Source organism: Symphodus melops (assembly GCF_947650265.1).
Source record: "Symphodus melops genome assembly, chromosome: 3".
NCBI lineage: Eukaryota > Metazoa > Chordata > Actinopteri > Labriformes > Labridae > Symphodus > Symphodus melops.
Window position 1 is genome coordinate 12279099 of NC_136693.1, and position 18765 is coordinate 12297863.

Consider the following 18765-nt stretch of genomic DNA (forward strand, 5'->3'; position numbering starts at 1 on the left):
AAATTGAGAGATCTTTGCTAACACACTTGCATCCAGTCGGCAAACTTTTCCCTGTGATGAGTGGAAAATAGGGGCTCCAAGTATTTTGAATGAAAGCCATCTCTGTGTGGTTTTTAAGACTGCTGTCTCTCTCTGGGTTCTGCCTTTGAAATACAGTTAAGACCTTTGATGGAGGTTCTCTGCCAGCCTCATGGAAAGAGAGGAAAGACGTAAAAGAGAGAGAAACAGAGAGAGAGAGAGAGAGAGAGAGAGAGAGAGAGAGAGAGAGAGTGGGGGGAGATGAAGGCAGACACAGAAGCAAAGAGAGTTCTAGGGAGAGGAAAAGACAGAATATAAAACTTTGAATGTTCACTGGATTTGGATGGTAACGCCTTGCGGGTTTTCTCCATCTCCCTACAGCAACTGTATGCCGCCCAGCTTGCCAGCATGCAGGTCTCTCCTGGAGCCAAGATGCCTCCACTCCCCCAGTCCCTCAATGCAAGTGGGCCCATTTCTCCCTCCTCCCTGAAGAATGACAAGAGTTCCTCCAGCCCCATCACTCAAGTCAAGGTACGAACCTGAACTCGTCCACCCTGCACACCCGTCACCCCAGGTTTCGAGTGCTACTTGACCTAGCCCAGCCTAGATGGTGTAGTTTGAATAAAAAGCCACTTCGGGTTACAGGGTCCAGTCTTTAACAGGCTATCACTCTGTTGAGCTTTAATAAGGAGCTTTGTTGAAACCAGAACTCTGTGGACATGGTTGCTATTGCGGAAGATGCTCCAAAACAGTCATTTGTGGAACACATGGTTTCTTTTTCTTTTCTTTTTTTCACAATTGAAGGTTTATTTCTTTCTTTTTTGTGTGTGACATAAATGGTATAACACCATTACAACAGTGCTACACAAAGCTGACAAAAGGAAAGTAAGATGTAGGATTGACCACTGTTTCTGGCTTTAAAACAAACCAAATGCAGGATGTGTGTTTTCTGCTGCCGTATGGCACGACTCCACCAGACCTCCGTGCAGAGGAAAGGCTGCATACATCATCCCCTCTCAGTAAAGCCATAATCAGAAACATACGCCCATTTGGAGTAGCTTAGCTTAATAATATCACAATTGAAAGAGATCATAAATCATGTCCTGAACGGTAGTAAGGCACTCTGGCTTTCTCTTCACACACACACACACACACACACACACACACACACACACACACACACAGACACACACACACACACACACACACACACACACACACACACACACACATACATATACAGACAGACAGACAGACAGACTATCATTCGGGCCTCTTGAGATTTCAATTGAAAGTTTGCCATCAAACTGACATTTCATAGCTCAAATGCAGCTCTCCATTCATCAGATTACAATGATGCCAGTCAGGCCAATATTATTAATACAATAATTGCAGTCATAATATCACAAAGGTTGTCAATGATTAAACAGTTAAGGATTTTAAATGAAATGAATTAACCATAACTGGAAAGCAAACATAAACTGGCATCGTCCCATCTGGGTCTACAGTCCAATGGAATGAGATTGCCTTTAGTTTTGTTCGTGTTCTTTCAGCTTCACTGCATGACAAACTGTTATTGGCACAGCAATAACAAGGCCTCGGGGCAGTCTTTGCTTGAGCCATATGTTTGGACAAGGAGACACTTGGGCTTTGAAAAAGACTCTTAATGATAATCTGATGTGTACACATGGCACCTTATAACGTGCAAAGTGACATTTCTCCACAGGGATGTACATATTGGAGATTTTGTTCATATTTATAAACATTCAGTGTTGTTTGTATTTATTTACACATTGGTTTTGGTGGAGTTTATCTTACAGGCAGTGTATTCAGAATCATCTCATAATTTAAAAAAATGATTAGCAATCTAATGTTGCATTAAATGGAATGTTAATGAATGTAATTTACATTATATTCAAAACTGTTTCATTTAAATGTTCCAAAGATAAGAAAATAAGACATCTATTAGCTTTACACAAATCAATGATCACATTAATCCTTCGTTTCAACACTTATAATATTACAGATGTCAAGGTTGTTTATTGTCACTCTGGAACTTGCAAGAACATGAAGGGAATAAAATGTACTTTGATCAAGGTATGAGGTTTCGCAAGATTAGGAAATACAACAATTATTTTAAAATATATCTATATATATATACTCAGAAAACTTTGAACAATAAATAAAAGCTATACCTTAACATGCGTACTTAACTGAGAAGCAGGAGTCTTCCAGTAGTTTATCTGCAGGTTAACCATAGATTAAATATATTTTATTGCTGGTGAAAAACCGCTGAGCATAGCACCTTGGCAAACGGTGCTCTTTTCTTCTCTAAAAGATGCAACCAGCCCTGAAAATGCAGCACCAAACACACGTATCCTGCTCTGACCTGCCCTCAGAACTGACCTTTAAAAAAAATCACATCACATTATACTTTTTTAGAAATAGGAATATCAAAGCATATGATAAAACAGAGTATGCACAAATGAGGAATCAAATTAGAAAACAAGTTAATGAAGTAGATAATGCAAGTCGACATCTGATGAATGGAACAGCTGTCTTTGATCATTGGCACCGCCGTTATCTGGTCATTATTTATTCTTCCAACCAGAGTGCAGACACAGAGTGCGGGGAGGAGGAGAGCGAGAACAGATGAAGATGTACAGAGAGACAGAATCTGCTTTAATTAGTGTGAACAAAGGCGCTGGGCAACTGTGAGGAAGATCACAGTGGCACAGCTCCTGACGATGGATGGATGGATGGATGAGGAGGAGAGGGGAGAGGAGAGGAGAGGAGGTAAAAAGCAAGGAAGGAGGTGTGGGTCAAGACAGGGATCCTATAATTAACCAAGAACAGAGTAGAAACTGTGCTGTCTGGGAACCCTGGGAAGGAGGGGGGGGGGGGGAGACACACACCTTTTCACATCTGCCTGCTCTCACACTTCTCTCTCTGCTGCCGTAGGAGGAGGGCACACAGCCACTCAACCTGTCTGCTCGGCCAAAGACGACAGATCTGGTGAAATCCCCGACTTCCCCGACGCAAAACCTGTTCCTCGGCAGTAAAAGCAGTCCGAACAGTTTCCTGAACAAGGGTGGGATCCACAGTCCACTCGGAGGAGGCCTGAGCCGGGGCTCATCTCTTGGTAAGAACTCAGAGTGTCTTTACAAAACACAAGCATCTCACCCCCCTAATAAACTTGTTTTCAAAAAAAATCGTCATGTAACAGTTTGTAGAAGCACGTTTCATTCCTCAAAGCGAGCAAAATGTCTTTTTTCACCAATAATACATTTTGGATTGTTGATCTGATATTGTTTTCTGTGCTTGTATCCCTGTAGATATACTGTCCAGCCTCAACTCCACTGCGCTGTTCGGGGATCAGGACACCGTGTTGAAGGCAATCCAGGAGGCTCGGAAAATGAGGGAGCAGATCCAGAGGGAACAGCTGCAACATCACCAGCAGGGCATGGAGGCCAAGCTGTCCGCCCTCAGCTCAGTGGGCCTCAACAACTGCAGAGTTGACAAGGTTAGGACTACTATCACACAGACTGTCTCTGTTACAGGTCTTCTCCATTGCAAGATTTTTCCATAAAACAGGACAAAAGAGCTGTTGACCACAAAGAGTGTGCAGCTCCTCCTGCACGTTGGTTCAGGAAAGAAACCGTTAAAGAAAGTGGAACATGGTAATGTGGATATAAAAGTAATTCTCAAGATTGATATTTTTCTCTAATCCAAGTCCATGACGTTGGTATTGATAAGAGCTGGCATAGTTCAGCGTGAAGAGTATTTAATTAAATGAGTATATGTGTTTGTGTGTGTGTGTACGCTTGTGTGTGTTCAGAGGGCTTGGCCTTGTTGATGCTGGTGTGAGGGCCGTGACAGGCCATGGCGCTGCCCGGTGTGGGTTAAGAAGACTCTGAAGTCTTTGCCCAATTAAGGCAGACTCGCAGCCCTCTTCGTCCCCTGACATGGGACGGGGCTGCTTTGTACCAGGAGCACACACACTCCCAGGGATTCCCTTTAAAAATATCTTCAATCGATGAGTCAATCAAGGAGGGAAAAAAAAAAAAAAAAAAAAGCTGTCCTCTCTTCAGCTTGATGCCGTGTTGCCAGTTGGCTGCGAGGAGCAGGCAGGAACTGGGAGCGATGCTCATTAATATTTCAGCAGCTGACACTTTCAACCAAAAGCTTCAACTAGGTCAATGTATATGTAAAAAAGTCAATGAATATCTATTTTGATTTCCCTTTCATTTGGTGTTTTGGAAGAGATCACTGGCTATGCAGGTGGCAATCAACTATGCTCTGACAAGAGGAATACATTAGTTCAGCCAATGAAGAGGACAGAGACTCCGCCTGCTCTGCAGATAGCCCCTACTCACCTGAACAAACAGACACACAATCTGTCTATCATATCGTTGATGTAATGTTACAAATTTATCCCTAAAAGATAATACAAAAAGTAAAATGGAGCAAAATGAAATCTTTAATTGCACAAGCATTCAAAGCTTTTAGTAAGAGTATACCAGCACTGCTCTGTTCAGTCACAGGAGCCGCTGCAGCTGTCTCCCTACATCCCAAAGAAAGCGAGCCAGTGGTCACCCAAGCAGTGGAATCTGCCATGACATGAAAGAAGTAACTGAACACTGTTCATGGAGAGCTGTTTTCAACAGGCAGCACACGCCTCGTCTGCATTGTCCTTAGTAGGTAGAGCTTAACGCATTTTTCACTCCCTGCTTCTTAGGATTTAGTTTTGTTTCCTCCTGAATTCTTGGGCTCATTTGTTCAACCTTTGTTGGAGTGATCTTCCCGATTAAGTAGAGGGAGAAAAAGCAAAGGGATCTTCTGCTTAAATAAGTCACTTATCACATGCAGTCTACATTTTTGTTGACATTTAGCTCATTTAGGAGAGAGGGAGAGAGAGAGAGAGAGACTTTAAGAAAGTGGGAGACGACGACAAAAAAGAGCGAGTGTGTGTGTGTGTGTGTGGGGGGGAGTGATGGAAGTATAAAAGGGACATGAAGTAAAATTACTATTTAAGAAATGAGAATTCTAATAGGACCAACATATTGACCAAGCATTGATATGCAGCATTGATATTACAGCCGGCTAAGGTGGAGAAGGTGAAATGTAAAGCATTACCTCTGGTTATATTTTCTGTTTTTAGTTGAACATAATTTATAGTGTCGTTGAATGAAACCTTAACCAGGCTCATGCTTGACTCTGGCTCGTGCAAATCATAGTGAAATATCAGCACCTCTTAGTTTCTGTGACACTGGCCCTATTAGGATAGTGTGAAATGAGAGGCCCCCTTTATCAAGTCAGCTAAAAGAATCGCCCCATCATCTTCATCCTTCGGCCGCAATAAAGAACAGTGGGTAGTAATTCAGCGGCGAAATGAGCGAGAAGGAGAGAGAGTCTTTTGCTGATACAAGCCAACGAAGTAGAAAGGTTTGAACGCCCCAGATAAAAGCTTTCACTTTGGTCAGTTTCAGAATATTAATATTTCACGAAAGCACCTCACCTGACATAAATATGGCGTGGTCTTTAATAGCTCCTCTCCCAGTCTCTTGTTTGGAAGTTTATCATAGTGAGAGCTTACACGAAGAAGATTCTGGAAAGGTAACATAAATGGGATTAAGGAGAGGTTAAGATCATCCAGCGTGGCTGTTAGAGGGGGATATTAAATATTGATTTATCCCAGTGTGATGACCGGGCAGAGGAGTGGGTCTAAGTGCTGCTTACAGATGAATCAATTCATCTTTTCATACAAAGTGTGTCTGAAGAGTACAATGCATTCCTCCCTAACCTTTATCACTAAGGTCTCTAACTATCTCTCTGCCTCGAGCTCCCTCTCTCTCCTTGCCAAGCCGTTGACCTAGGAGAACATGGTGTAGAGCAGACTCTCTGTCCAACAGTAAACAAGCCTTTAACCTGAGGACATGTCAAATATTTATGCTTTACACAAGCATATTTTCTCGTCTTTTTTGTCTGTTTTTACTATATCCCATCAGTACAATAAAACCTTTTTACAAACCTTCTGCAATTTACCTTTTTGAAATATTTATCTAACGGTATTATTGTCTGCAGAGGGCAATTACTTTGTTCCATTATTTATCCATCTCCTCCTAACCCATTGGAAGCTTTTACCTAGAATGTGCCAGTATGCCTTCAGTCAAATACACTACAGTACATCTGAATCCATTTGTAACCATTTGAATTGTTTCCCTCTATTATTCACTGCAGCTATATCTGGACACGCTGTTTTTCAGGGTCACGGGTGAATAACTATCAAGTGTCTGTCCATTAGCTCTCGGATGGTGCATTCAGAAATTCAACCACGTTACCATCTTGTTATCAACAATTTTGGCCATATGAAATACAGAGCCAATAGATCAGAGATGTATTACTTAACTGTAAGGGGTTCAGCCAAATGTCCCTAATGCTAATCATTAATCAACCAAAACATTCAAAATACATTTATGGGAACTTCAAGAATATTAAAGCTCTATTGTCTCTAAATTAAAAATATAAAAGGTTCACTACATGTTGCCACATGGCTGCTTTTTTAGATTGTGTAAACTGTAAGTTAATGTAAATGTCTACCTTGTTACCGAGACTGTCCCAATTATAATGCTACAATGATAAACTATACTTATATACCTTTATGGTGGCTAGTAAGCATAAGACAGAGGTCAAGGTGGTTGGAATAGTCAATCTAATATTGGACTTCCACATAGAAGTCTGGGTCAAGACCTAGTCAAAGAGCAACTCTGTCTTATCCATATTTTCCACATACGTGAGCTCCACATGTGGCCAGAACATTCTTGTTGTTAGGATGGAGGCACTGATAAAGGGAATCCTTTGGTGGGTTGGGCCAGAAGGTAGGGACTAAAAACTATTGTGCTGATATGGCTGACTTCTTATGTACCACAAGTTTAAGTTTCAGCAATAGGAAGCTAATTCAATTTTCAGCCTTAGCAAAATGTTTCCACAATGTTTCTTCCTCAGACAAAGCCTCCAGAAACATTTCCAGTTGTCTTTATTCGCCATGCAACTTTACAGCTTGCCTTTATAGCTTCTGCACCTGCATCTCTATTAAGAACTACCTGATAAGTTAATGTGGGACGCTTGTGTGTAAGCTACATTCACGTAGGTTTAGCTTTTAGTCTTAATCTGACGAAGTAAAGTTCAATGTAAGCCATCAAAAAAAAAATGCATATCATAGATAAGGGACAATTCAAGAATATTTGGGCATCTGATGTACATTCAACTTTGTATCATCAGATGGGACACTGTTGTCCACTGACAGCTCAGCTTCTTTTAATTTAGAGGCCACAGACATTGTAAAGTGATGCCCATGAGGTTGTGTGAGATAAAATATATTCCTCTGCTGACATGTGCCTAACTGGAATCAAAAGGTGAAAGGCCAGTGTATTAACCTATTGAACTGCCCTTTTGTGCCCCAGCCACACCTCCTCTCCTCAGTATTGATGACTACAATTGTCCATTTCCCGTTTCCCAAAGCTCAGCCTGTAAATATTCAAATGGAGCTTACACAGGTGCTCCACAAAATCGAGACTCCTAACCTATTGGTTGTAGTGGTTATACTATGTCCTGTGTGCGCACGTATTTGTGTGTACACATGTGTGTGTGTGTGTGTGTGTGTGTGTGTGTGTGTGTGTGTGTGCGTGCATGTGCATGTGTGTGTGTACATGCATGTGTGTGTGTGTGAGTGTGTGTTGCCAGGGTTCTTTTCAGGCAAAGCCCTCACAAAGACTTTGAACGTAATCTTGTCTGGTCTGCAGCCCTGGAAGCAATTTTCTGCTCCTTTTCGACTGCTGTCTTGGAAATTGCAAACCAAGGCGTTTTGGCTGCAATGTAAATCCTTGGCATACAAGGCTTTGCCCATCCAAATTAGATTATGCCCAGCTCCTAGACACTAGCTGTAGCCAGCAAGTGCTATTGTGAAGATTGCTTACATTAATGCTTTGTCCAATTGTTCATGTTTGCCAAAGAATAAAAATAATGTGCGACTCTGGATAATATGTGTTCATGTGTGTGTGTGTGTGTGTGTGTGTGTGTGTGTGTGTATTTGTGTGTCCACGGGCTCCTTTCCCAGGTCAGGCCCAGAAAGACATCAACACAGCATCTTGGTAGGGTCATTTGGCAGTAGTGGCTCCATTATTTTCTACAGTTGTCAGTTAACATGGTGGATTTCTGGCCTGCTGCAGGTGCTGGCCACAGTGACTGAGACCTGTGATACAGCACTCACCACGAGGCACACACAACAAAGCAGGAGGGAAAGAATAGGCCACAAAGGACCATTTATAATCTATAGTATTGTTGCAAAAGGAATAATGGCTCCACTGTCCAACAAGTCTTCGAGGTTTTTGTCCGTATGTGAAAGGGTTTTTTGTAATACTACAGTTCCTAGTACCCTGCTGTTTACAACCTGAAAGGGTTTGATAAGGAACTAGACTCCGGGCCCAACTGAATGTAAGATTCCCCAGAGGGCACAGTGAACAGGTCTGAATCAGAGGAGACTTGGAACTCTTAAAAAAAAGACGTCAACACAAGTGATCTCAGTGAACACCGTTGTCGCAGCCATTACATGGTTGTGTATCACACGCTCTAAAAATACTAATATTTTGTGCATGTGATTCTTATTGCAAAACATGTAGAGGAAAACTATTTATTAAGACGAAAAGGACATTTCTTAAAGGTCACATTTTGTTGGTTCCCCCTGCAACAAAAAGCAACTCATCTTAAATAATGAAGCATATCCTTTTATTACAGACAAACGATAAACACTAAGTTGGCACAAAGCCCAGAGAACAGTTACCCCACCATTTTTATTATTATTTTTCCATAGTTGAGGCTCCTTAATTTAATGAAATGACTTTTTAGCCTCTGTTATAAACAAATGAGGTGATGCCCTAGCATTACAAATGAGACTCGAATGCTGGCCATCTCCGCTCTGTGTGATGTTGAGGATGACTTCCACAGAACAGACGGCAGCCTTTTGTGGGCTGCTACTGTTGATTCTGCTGCTGCCTGCATTAGCCTGAGCAAAAGGAGAGCTCAGGGTAAAAAGAGACCAACAGCCTGCTTGAAAGGAGCTGTGGGTTCACCGCATGGCTGGGTGTACTTAACATTTAAATGGTACAAAACTAGCAGAAACTACTGCAGAGCTGCAGACTTATAAATAACACTGCAACTGGTTACAGTAAAAATATAAAACAGATGAGGCGCTGAGCTGTGAGGAGCTGCCCTCATGTTCAGAAGTCTTTGTCTACATCAGGGCTGGGACACATGCTCAGGGAAAATATGGAGGGTTATGACTGACACTTAATACACAAAGCTTTGTATTGCGGTCAGAGAGTCACTGCCTTTAACTTGCCACATTCCAGGTGTGTGAAATAACCAGAGCCACTTCAGCACATTATCAAACATCAGTGTCTGGTTAGGAGTCTGCAGCTGGTAAAGATCCCAATGATGACAATTTAAAAAAAACATGTCATCAAATACTTTCTAATATGGATGGGATTTTATGGTTCAGTGATTCTGGAAAGGAAAGCAGTTACTGTCAGGTTGTATATACAATACATTCATACACAGCCATATAATAATCACACTGCTATACGGCTTCAAGTTGGCAACTGGTACGTTTTAGAAGGAACAAAATGCCTGCCAACTGCATGAAAGAAATCAAGCAGTTTTCTTTCTAAATAATCATTTGAGTTTCCAAATGTTTGGAAAGCAGGAGCGTCAGCCTAATCTGTGCTCGTGTCATCTGGTTCAACTTAATCTTTGTCTTTCAACACAGAGTTCATGGCAGAATCCTCTAGAAAACTAAATGGTAAATAAATATCACTAATATCAGTTATTCATTCAATGCTGAATTTAATTTTATAACAATATTCACTTCAGTACGTTGGGGCCCCGGTCTGTATTCAACCATCAAATATATCCATTACCAAAAGGGAACTGTCCTGATGACAAACAGAGTTTGAGCTGTAGGAAGGCAGTCCAAACTGAAATACGAGGCACTCTGATGTCTTATAAAAATTCTTTATTTACACTAAAGATTGCCGTTCTTTCACTTTGGCGGCACCTATGGCCATGAAGTGTAATTGCCGTTTTCCTCACTATATCTGTTTTGTAATGTTGGCCTTCATGTGAGCATGAAACTTAACTTCCTTAAATTGTTTAGCTTCTTTTCTGGCATAGCAACAGTTTCCAGCATCGCTAGCAGAGAAAATAAAATGTAGCTCTGTAACAACTTTTCTTAGGCTGCCACGGGCTGAATTACTACGTTAATTACTGTGATATTTCAATCAGCAGTTGTTAATGACTCAAAAGATATCGTAGAGAAACTCTATTTTGAAGTTTTTAGACAGGAAGATTTTTTTGAATTTCTCTACCTGATTCAAAAACTCAGCTATCACCCCAAAAATGAACTGCACTCTTATATGTGCACCTGACCCTACCTTCATCTTCTGGCCATTTCTTTCTTTTCATTTATTTTTTGAACAATCTGATGCCATGAGGCTTTGCCTATAGCCTGGAGCTATTTAAAAAGGAGCGAGTGAAGGAGTGTTAGCACTGGCAGCGCTTTGCCTAAATATAGGGCAGGAGGAGGCACAATGCACAGGGCCGTCAGCCACCCGCCTCTGCCCAGAATACACCCTGTGGGCAGAGCAGCAGGCCTCCGGCACATGTTCTGTGGCTGGCCAGATTAAAGCTCTCTTTACAGCACTGACAAGAGCTCTTTTGGTTTTCCTCGCCCAAGAAGTTGTACAGACTCTGCTATCATCTTTCTACTTCTCAGTCTTCCTCAGTGACTCACTGCTTCAGTTGACTGGCTGAAAACTATACTGCGGAGCCACATGCATCTCAACATCGATGTGTTAATAAAGTTTTCAGACAAAAAACTGCATAGGCAGGGCAGATGAGATTATTGTGGGTGGCAGTTTTCCACTACGGCTCACAGTGCATTGCTATTATTATAGTTGCAGGGTGGAGAGACGCATGTTGAAGTCATTTAAGGCTGGTTGCTTGCCAGCAGCGGTGGTCAGAGTAGAAAATGTATACTGCAACATCCTAATGTTTCTTGTGTCTTTGTCTTTCACACCATCCCAACAACCTTAAATGAATGCACTCGATGTGTTTTAAAGTCTTCCACTGTTCCTGTTGTAGTGCACTTTGTAAATACCTTTTATAACAGCGATCCACTCCCTCTCTCTTTCTGGCAGCGTGGCAGGTTTACCAAGATACTGCATGTCCTTTGCTTCCACTCTGTGTCAGAGTGATCAGTAAAAATTTAATGACACTATAAAATAATAAAAGTGCCATTAATTTATCACAGCACTTGATGCGTATAGGCAGTAAAGCAGCATTAGTTCACTGAATATTTTCAAACCCTAAAACAAAACCACAACGCTGTGAAGATGATTTATGGCCCTAATTTCAACTATGATTCTAATTTGCTGATATAAATTACAAAACTTATAACCAATAAGTACATTAAGCCCAGTGTATAAAATGTTATGAAGATGTGTGGTAGCATATTGCATGGATAGTCGGACTTTAATTAGCATAGCCAACATAAGGCAGGAAGGAGTACTTCGTGTGACAACCCCCTTTATATAAAGTGTGTATAATGCACTCTCAGTCAGAGTATGTATGCATGTTTGGATCCTTACATGTCAAACGAAGTGAGGTGACCTCAAAGAACAAGAGTCTCATTCAGTCTCTTTTCCACACTGTCTAATGCGCTAATGTTCTCTAATCACATGACTTTGTGCGCTGGAGAAAGAAATTCAACGCTGCGCTGGTTATTAATGAAATTCATTGATGGATGGCCCCTGTTCTCCTTCCACCTCAGCCCAACGTGATGCTTAATGATCATGAGTTTATAAAAGGACTTGATTGATCAGGAGGGACCACCGAAGTGCAGAAGAGGGACGAGATGACTACTTTATCACAGGCGCACGAGCGCAAACTGTGTCTTCTTACCGGACTGTCCAAGCAGCATCCGAAACAGCACCATTGCCCCTGCAGCTAATCGCACATCAGTCACTTTGTCATCGGGCTGCTAGCTTCTTTCATTAACAGCAATAATGTAGCTGGGTGATGAATACGACTACGTGTGTGAGTGGGCTCGTGTCAGTGCGTTGTATGTGTGTTTCTTAACGCAGAATGTGGGACAGAGAAAGGCCCCACACTCCATCTTCTCTTTACAAAGCGTCCTCTTGCCCAGCAGGGACCAGTACATATGTCATAATTAGAAAACACTTAAGTAAGCAAAGGGCCGTCAGATAGACAGGCTCTAATCACAGGCCATAAGCAGGTAGTGCCTAATTGTATATCAGAATCACTCAGCTGGCCATAAATAATGACTGTCTCTTCAAGTATGATGGTAAATTGCGGCGCTCTTTTCTATCTCTCTCACAGTCCTTTCTTTTGAGGAATAGTTCTTGAATAAATAAAAGCATGAGGCAAATCAAAATACTGTGAAAGGCCTCAAATGGACTTGAACTATCTCCATCCTTCATCTTGTCATCTTTTTTTTTTTAACCCTTAAGAAAAAAAAAGGTTAAAGAAAAACAAGTAAAGAAAAAAGGAATCGGACATCCACAATGATTCTTTTTTTGTTTTTGGATCAAACACCCGTCTGAACTACTGTCGGCTAAATAAATTACAATATTTGTATTCACAACAAGTGTGCTTAATTTTTCAGCACCTTCTCTTGTAACAACACACTTCCCTGAGGGGAACAAGTGCAAAACAACAACAAAATGGTACAATGCATTTCAAAGAAGGGGGCTAAAAGATTCATGTGTGTTTTGGTGTCTGCGTATGTGGCAGGGGAGCTGTTAGCATTGTGTTGGGACTCTACCTGAGTGTCGGTTCAGACTGCATGTGATAGGCATGTTTAGAAAAGAAAGAGGCAGAGGTCAGAGTAGACGGTACATCTTTGGCAGAGATTGAATGCTCACCCTGGGAGTAAAACAAATGCTTTTTTTTTTGAATGGTGGCAACATGCCCGCTTTTAGTGTCATCCAGGCGAAACCTAGGGGGGAGAGATTATTTGTATCATGCCGAGGCAAAGTGTCCATCTCCTAGTTGAGTCTTTAGAGAGGAAGACAGCCCTTTGCTAATGCCCTGTGTATTCACTGAGGAAGTAGGTCATTCAACAATGGAGCCAGCAGCAGTCGGCACTCTCTCCTTGCATAATACATTAAGTGTAATGTGCAGCAACTATTCAGAGGCCCCCCGAAAGCTGTTATTTTATTCTGTAAATGCACACGGACATGACATTTAATATTGTCACAGAGCGCTGAATGACAGGGTTTCATTGTGCGTCAAGTACAACATGATGCCAAGTTTAATCTGAGCACAAAGCAACACGACAAACGGGAAAACACGGTGTGTTCTCTAAAGCATGAACTCTGAATAAATGATGGCCGCTGAGCTCTGGGCGCTGCAGACTGCAAGGGTGGATGTAAGGAGAAGATTACAGAGGAAAATCTGAGCGCTGCAAAGAGGGCCACGGCCCCATTGTGTGGCTCAGATCACAAAGTATCCTTCTGTAAATCTATTTACAGCACCCCTGGCCCTCACTGTCTCGCTGCCTCCTGTCATCCATTATAGCAGCTGCTGAATAGAGAGATGAGAGAGGAAAAAGCTACATCCAGCTCATGTCAAAAGAGCAGCTCTTCAAAAGAACCTCCATTTATCAAAGACACTTTTTTTTTTTTTTCCCCTTTTCAAAATTTCAGATTCCTGATGGGGTTATTTTTACAATTCTATCATGGTAAAAGAAAAAAGTGTACATGTGTTTATTTCTGATCCTGACTGTTTGTATTTCTCTGTAGGAGAGGGCGCATTTTGAGGGCATCGGGCACCACCTCAGTAAGCTGGGCGAGGAAGGAAAGATTGGCCACAGAGTAATTGATCTCACCAGGCCAGAGGATCTAGATGGTAAGCCATGTTGGTTGTCTTTCTTCTGTGACATTATTCTCAGTGAACACAAGGATATGGTTTTGTTTCTTCACAACCCAGAGAAAACTCCCTGCAAGTTTCTTCAAAATCAGTTTCATCGGGTTATTTGTGTTGACTTGATTTTCCTACACCAGAACTTCTTTCATTTTGCTGCCTGAGGTCCAAATCAATGGAGCTCTTTATTAGTTAAAACGACAATATTCAAATGAAGAAAGTATTTAAGATAATCCCTTCTTGGAATAAGAGACATCACCTCTAATAATAACGACGCAGAAACACAGAGTTAATGTATATTTTATTCAGCACATTGTTTGATCATTAAAAGATTATTATGTTTTGAACAGGCTATTTAGAACACATCTGTCTCCTCTCAGTACATACATACATTTAAATTCTTAGGATTAAAGGTCTAAGCGGTAGGAAATGTAAATATTCGTCTCCTTTGGACTCCACTCTTTTTCAACTCTTGCCCTTCTTAGAAAGTAGCTGAATGGGCCTGCCCTATGAATTTTCTCGCTTGAAAGCAAAAGGTGTTTTGATGGCTGGAAAAAGTCCGCTTCAGAATGTAGCTGTGCGTCTCCGTTGTAGATGTGAGTGGTTTGTAAGGGTGTGTGGAAGCATGTGCGTGTGTGTGTGTGTGTAAGAGAGAAGTGAGGGTTGAGGGGTGAACGCCGTTTGAAATGAACCGAGGTTTTCACACGTAGGTGAGTGAAAGACAAGGGTTCCTGAGGACAAAGTTGGCTTCTTTCCAAGCTCGGCTCCTGTTGCCGTTGTTGCTTGTTTGAGGTCCCGGGCACAGGGGTGTAAATTCGAGTTGCACCGGAGTGACAAAGCGTCATCTCCCTTTGTGGTGCTGGCTGCTACACAGGAGCAAGGAGTACCTCAGTGCTCCAGTGTTTGTCTGACATAAATATTTGTGGCAGTTTCCATGGCACTTCAGAGCCAGAGCAAAGAGGAAAATGGTTGTGACTCATCTTTGATGCCTCCAACAGTCTCAAGGCAGAAGGACAGATATTTCTCAGGACAATGTAAGCCATCAACAGCTTCAAATAGCATCTTCGACACATTCCCATCAATTTGGAAAAAAGCAAAAAAAAAAAAAAAAGCACTGCATTGTTGGCTCACATAGATGTTCCTTAAAACGCTTTCTCACTTCATTTAAAAATGTTTACCAACTGAAATGCAAATGTTGTTTTTACTCATGTCTACTTTCACATCACACCCAATTCCTGAGGATGAGAATTAGAGGTGCATTTAGTGGATTCATTGACATGTTTCCCATGTGAGCCGCAGCAGCAGATCCCATCCCACCCGTCTGACTCCACGCACAGATGTCGCTGCCACTGCTCATTCTCCCAGTGGGAACTTTCCCTCTGTGGCTACTGTGGAGTCAGGACGAAAATGAGCGCACACCAGGGCAGTTGTGTCCTTTTAAGTCCCGCGCAGGACCGAGGGAAAGGCTCGCGCCAGACGCCTCACATCAGTGTTCCCAGTGGGCTATGGATTAGGAGCAGGCAGAGGTTAGAGAAGAGGAGAGGTCCTCTTCCCAGGGGGGGAGATGGCTGGAAGCCAGGGCAGCACACATAACTCAGAACACACAGTTACAATTTCTTCTCCTTCGCCACAAATATATCTGTCCGTCTGCTTCAGCTTCACCAACAGGAAAACACACACAGGGCTGAATGATGTGAAGCCGAGTTTTATGATGTGAACCGTACTCTTCTGAGAACATGTTTACTGGTGAAATCCTGGTTTCTACTCTCTGAACCAGCTGAAGCTGGGCTCTTAGGTGTTCCTGAAACAGGATGGATATAATTGCAGCTAATGTTCTCTTCATTTTGTTTTTCAGACAGAACCAACTTGCTCACTTGCAGGTTAAAGGTGATGCAGATATCAGGGTTAAACAAGGCTCAACATGTATTTACCACATGCTTCCTTTCTCCTGCTAGATGGTCGCTAAGATGTCGAAACAATGTCTGGTTTACAGCCATACTTTGCTCAGTATTAGATCAGGCATTTCCATATCCTTTGAGCGTTAAAATGTCAAATTAACTCTCTTGATACTTGATTTTAAATTGACTCATGAATGAAATTGCTTTTTTGGCCCTAATACACGACAGGGAACAAAATTCGATTTTGTACATAATTGCACTCTTGCTCAGAAATTTACAACGCACTTCAAATACTTTGGTTGTTTCCCTAAAAAAGGAAAATTACTGGGTGTTCGTCCCCGCCCTTACATCGGGCGTGAAAGCCCCTCGCTGTGTAGCAGCTTTACCTCCAGAACAGAGCAGCCACATTGAGCAGGCCCAGTGTACAGCCGACTTCTGTCACCACAGCAGCTCGCAGAAAGCTTTAGGTTACTTAAGCTAATATTTGCAAATCATGCAGCAACCAAAGCCCTAACTACTTGGGAAAAAAAAGAAAAAAAACAGCAAAGGAATGGAAATAGATAGGATTTCCTCCATTTTAGAAAAAAAAAAAAAAAAAGCCAAGAGCCTAATGCATCAACCCACCGCAAATTCATTAGGTCTTTTTAAGCTCTGACGTAAACATAACCAAATACCACAAAGGCCTCAGCCCAGCCAGGCCCCTTTGTTCATTCACATGTGGCAGTATGGAGCTAGTGTGTAGCTGAGATTGTGTGTTTGTCTTAAGCGCCCTCATCACGGAGGGTCTGCAAAGAACAAAGAGGTTGTTGAGAGATGTGGGGAAGCAGGAAACAGAATTAATCTAAACGCCAAGTGTGATATTATCAACTATAGAGTGAGAACAGATTAGGCTTTAGCTGAGCAGTGTCTCTAACTAAGTCCTCATGGAATAGGAGGAGAAGAACAGCAGTGTTGCGTTGCTGTTACAGATCGTCGGTGAGGAGCTTCTTGCCATCGGTAGCTTGCAGCTGTTATCAACGTTCATACGAGCTGATTGTTTAAAAAGGGGTTTTTGTTGTTGTTTTTCTTCCACTTCGAGGCCGTGGGAATCAAGCTGGGGCTTTTCTTGCAGAGGAGTTTTACTAGAAGAAAGCTCAGACACGACGATTTATCGAGGGCACAACAACAATGGGTCAAACACAATCAATAAGACAGATCCTTTTTTTTTTTTTTCTTCAGTTGGCACATTGAAATGTAACCCCAATAGGACCGATTCCTATGTGGTTTTGTTTCTGTGATGTTGTGAAAGATTAGACTCCTCATTTAGCCTTAGGAAGGGACAGAGGAGACAAAAGTAAAAGCCACGGCCTGCATGTTGAAACAGGTTGGCATTTTGTTCCCAAGCTCACACAGTAACACATAAATATCTTTACTTAAAGAAAAAAGGATTGGCATGTTCTAAAAGGGCTTATATCACTTGTAATTTGTAATGGTTTAATTAGCCTGCTATGAGCTCAGGCACTGAGCGTCGTGTCCTGTCCATCCACACACATTGAAACTAGCCTGATCCTGCTCCGAGGGAGAGGCTCTATTGTCAGCAGTAAATACCTTCAGTCAGAGGTGTTAGATTTGATCCCAACAGGGAGGGCTTGGCAGGTTTGCGTGATTGTTGCCTGCTCACTGAGGCTCATCCTCTTGAGCGGATTCCTAGGTGACATTATGTGTCTGCCCGCAGAACAAAGATGAGTAAGGGGGGGGGGGGGGGGGCTTGGTGCATGGTCGAGTCTGAGCCTGCAGCGCACAGGTGGGATAGGCTTTTAGGCCTAACTACTTTTTCTCTCTCTTTATCTCTACCCCCCCTTTTTTTCCTGCAACGTCCTCATTTGCTCTCACTTGTTCATTTTTTATAGACCCTCCCCTCACTCACACACACACACACACACACACACACACACACACACACACACACACACACACACACACACACACACACACACACACACACACACACACACACACACACACACAATAATCCTTTCTCCCTGTAATTCATGCTTCTCATCAGCAGTGTTTCCAGGAGAGACAAAATTAAAAGGGGATTCTCATATCGCTCTGTCACACTTGAGCTGCAGCCCTCATGAATCACAATAAATTCTATTAAGCAGCACTCCCTCTGTTTTGCCCCCCCCCCCCACTTCTCCCCAGCTACCACCCAGGGGGGCTGCCCTGTCACTTCTAAACATCTGTTTATTTACACAATCACACACCTAACTAACTGATTCCTAAATGCCCTGCACCTCCTGGAAAGAATAGTTAAAGCTCATTTCGGAAATGTCAGAGCAGTGTCGTGATTTTCGATGAAAAGATTGAAACAATGTTGCAGTAAATTGGATGCTGCAATTTCAGGGGATTTGCTGAGGTATATGTCTAATACACAGGATGTCACTGATTAAGTCATGCCACATTAATGTTAGTGTTTTATGAAACTGTTATTTCAGGTTAAAAGGCACCTAACTGTGAGAGATTTTTGGTTTATTTAAACAGCTCTCTGTAGCATCCGACAGAGCAGACAGGCACTTTTCTATGTGCCATCATGTGAGTAAAAAACCATGTCTCATCTGGCTTCCCTCCAATGAACCAGGTCCCCGTGGCTGGTTTCCTGGCTAACTACGGATGTGGCACGAGTTGATGGCGGGGGGCTTGTTTTGTCCCCCTCCCTGTAAGAAGCTCACCTCTGCCCGTATGCATGCACACCAGTATATAAATTGCTGAATCAGTGTCAGTGATAGAGTAATGGTACGGGAGGCATCGTAAATTACAGCAAGCGATCCCGGGGCGCAGACACTGGCTGTCGTGTCTGAGTGAGCGCTGC

General features: G+C 42.4%; 1 protein-coding gene across 6 annotated transcripts in view; it reads left to right on the forward strand.

Moving 5' to 3' along the window:
- Nucleotides 1-18765, forward strand: part of sox6 (SRY-box transcription factor 6) — a 130036-nt gene that overhangs the window by 101734 nt on the left and 9537 nt on the right. For all 6 annotated transcript variants that reach the window (XM_079339336.1, XM_079339337.1, XM_079339335.1 and 3 more), the window contains 4 exons: nucleotides 400-549; nucleotides 2980-3160; nucleotides 3354-3541; nucleotides 13896-14001. In XM_079339336.1, coding sequence (XP_079195462.1) covers nucleotides 400-549; nucleotides 2980-3160; nucleotides 3354-3541; nucleotides 13896-14001 — 625 coding nt within the window. The remainder of the gene's footprint in view (nucleotides 1-399; nucleotides 550-2979; nucleotides 3161-3353; nucleotides 3542-13895; nucleotides 14002-18765) is intronic.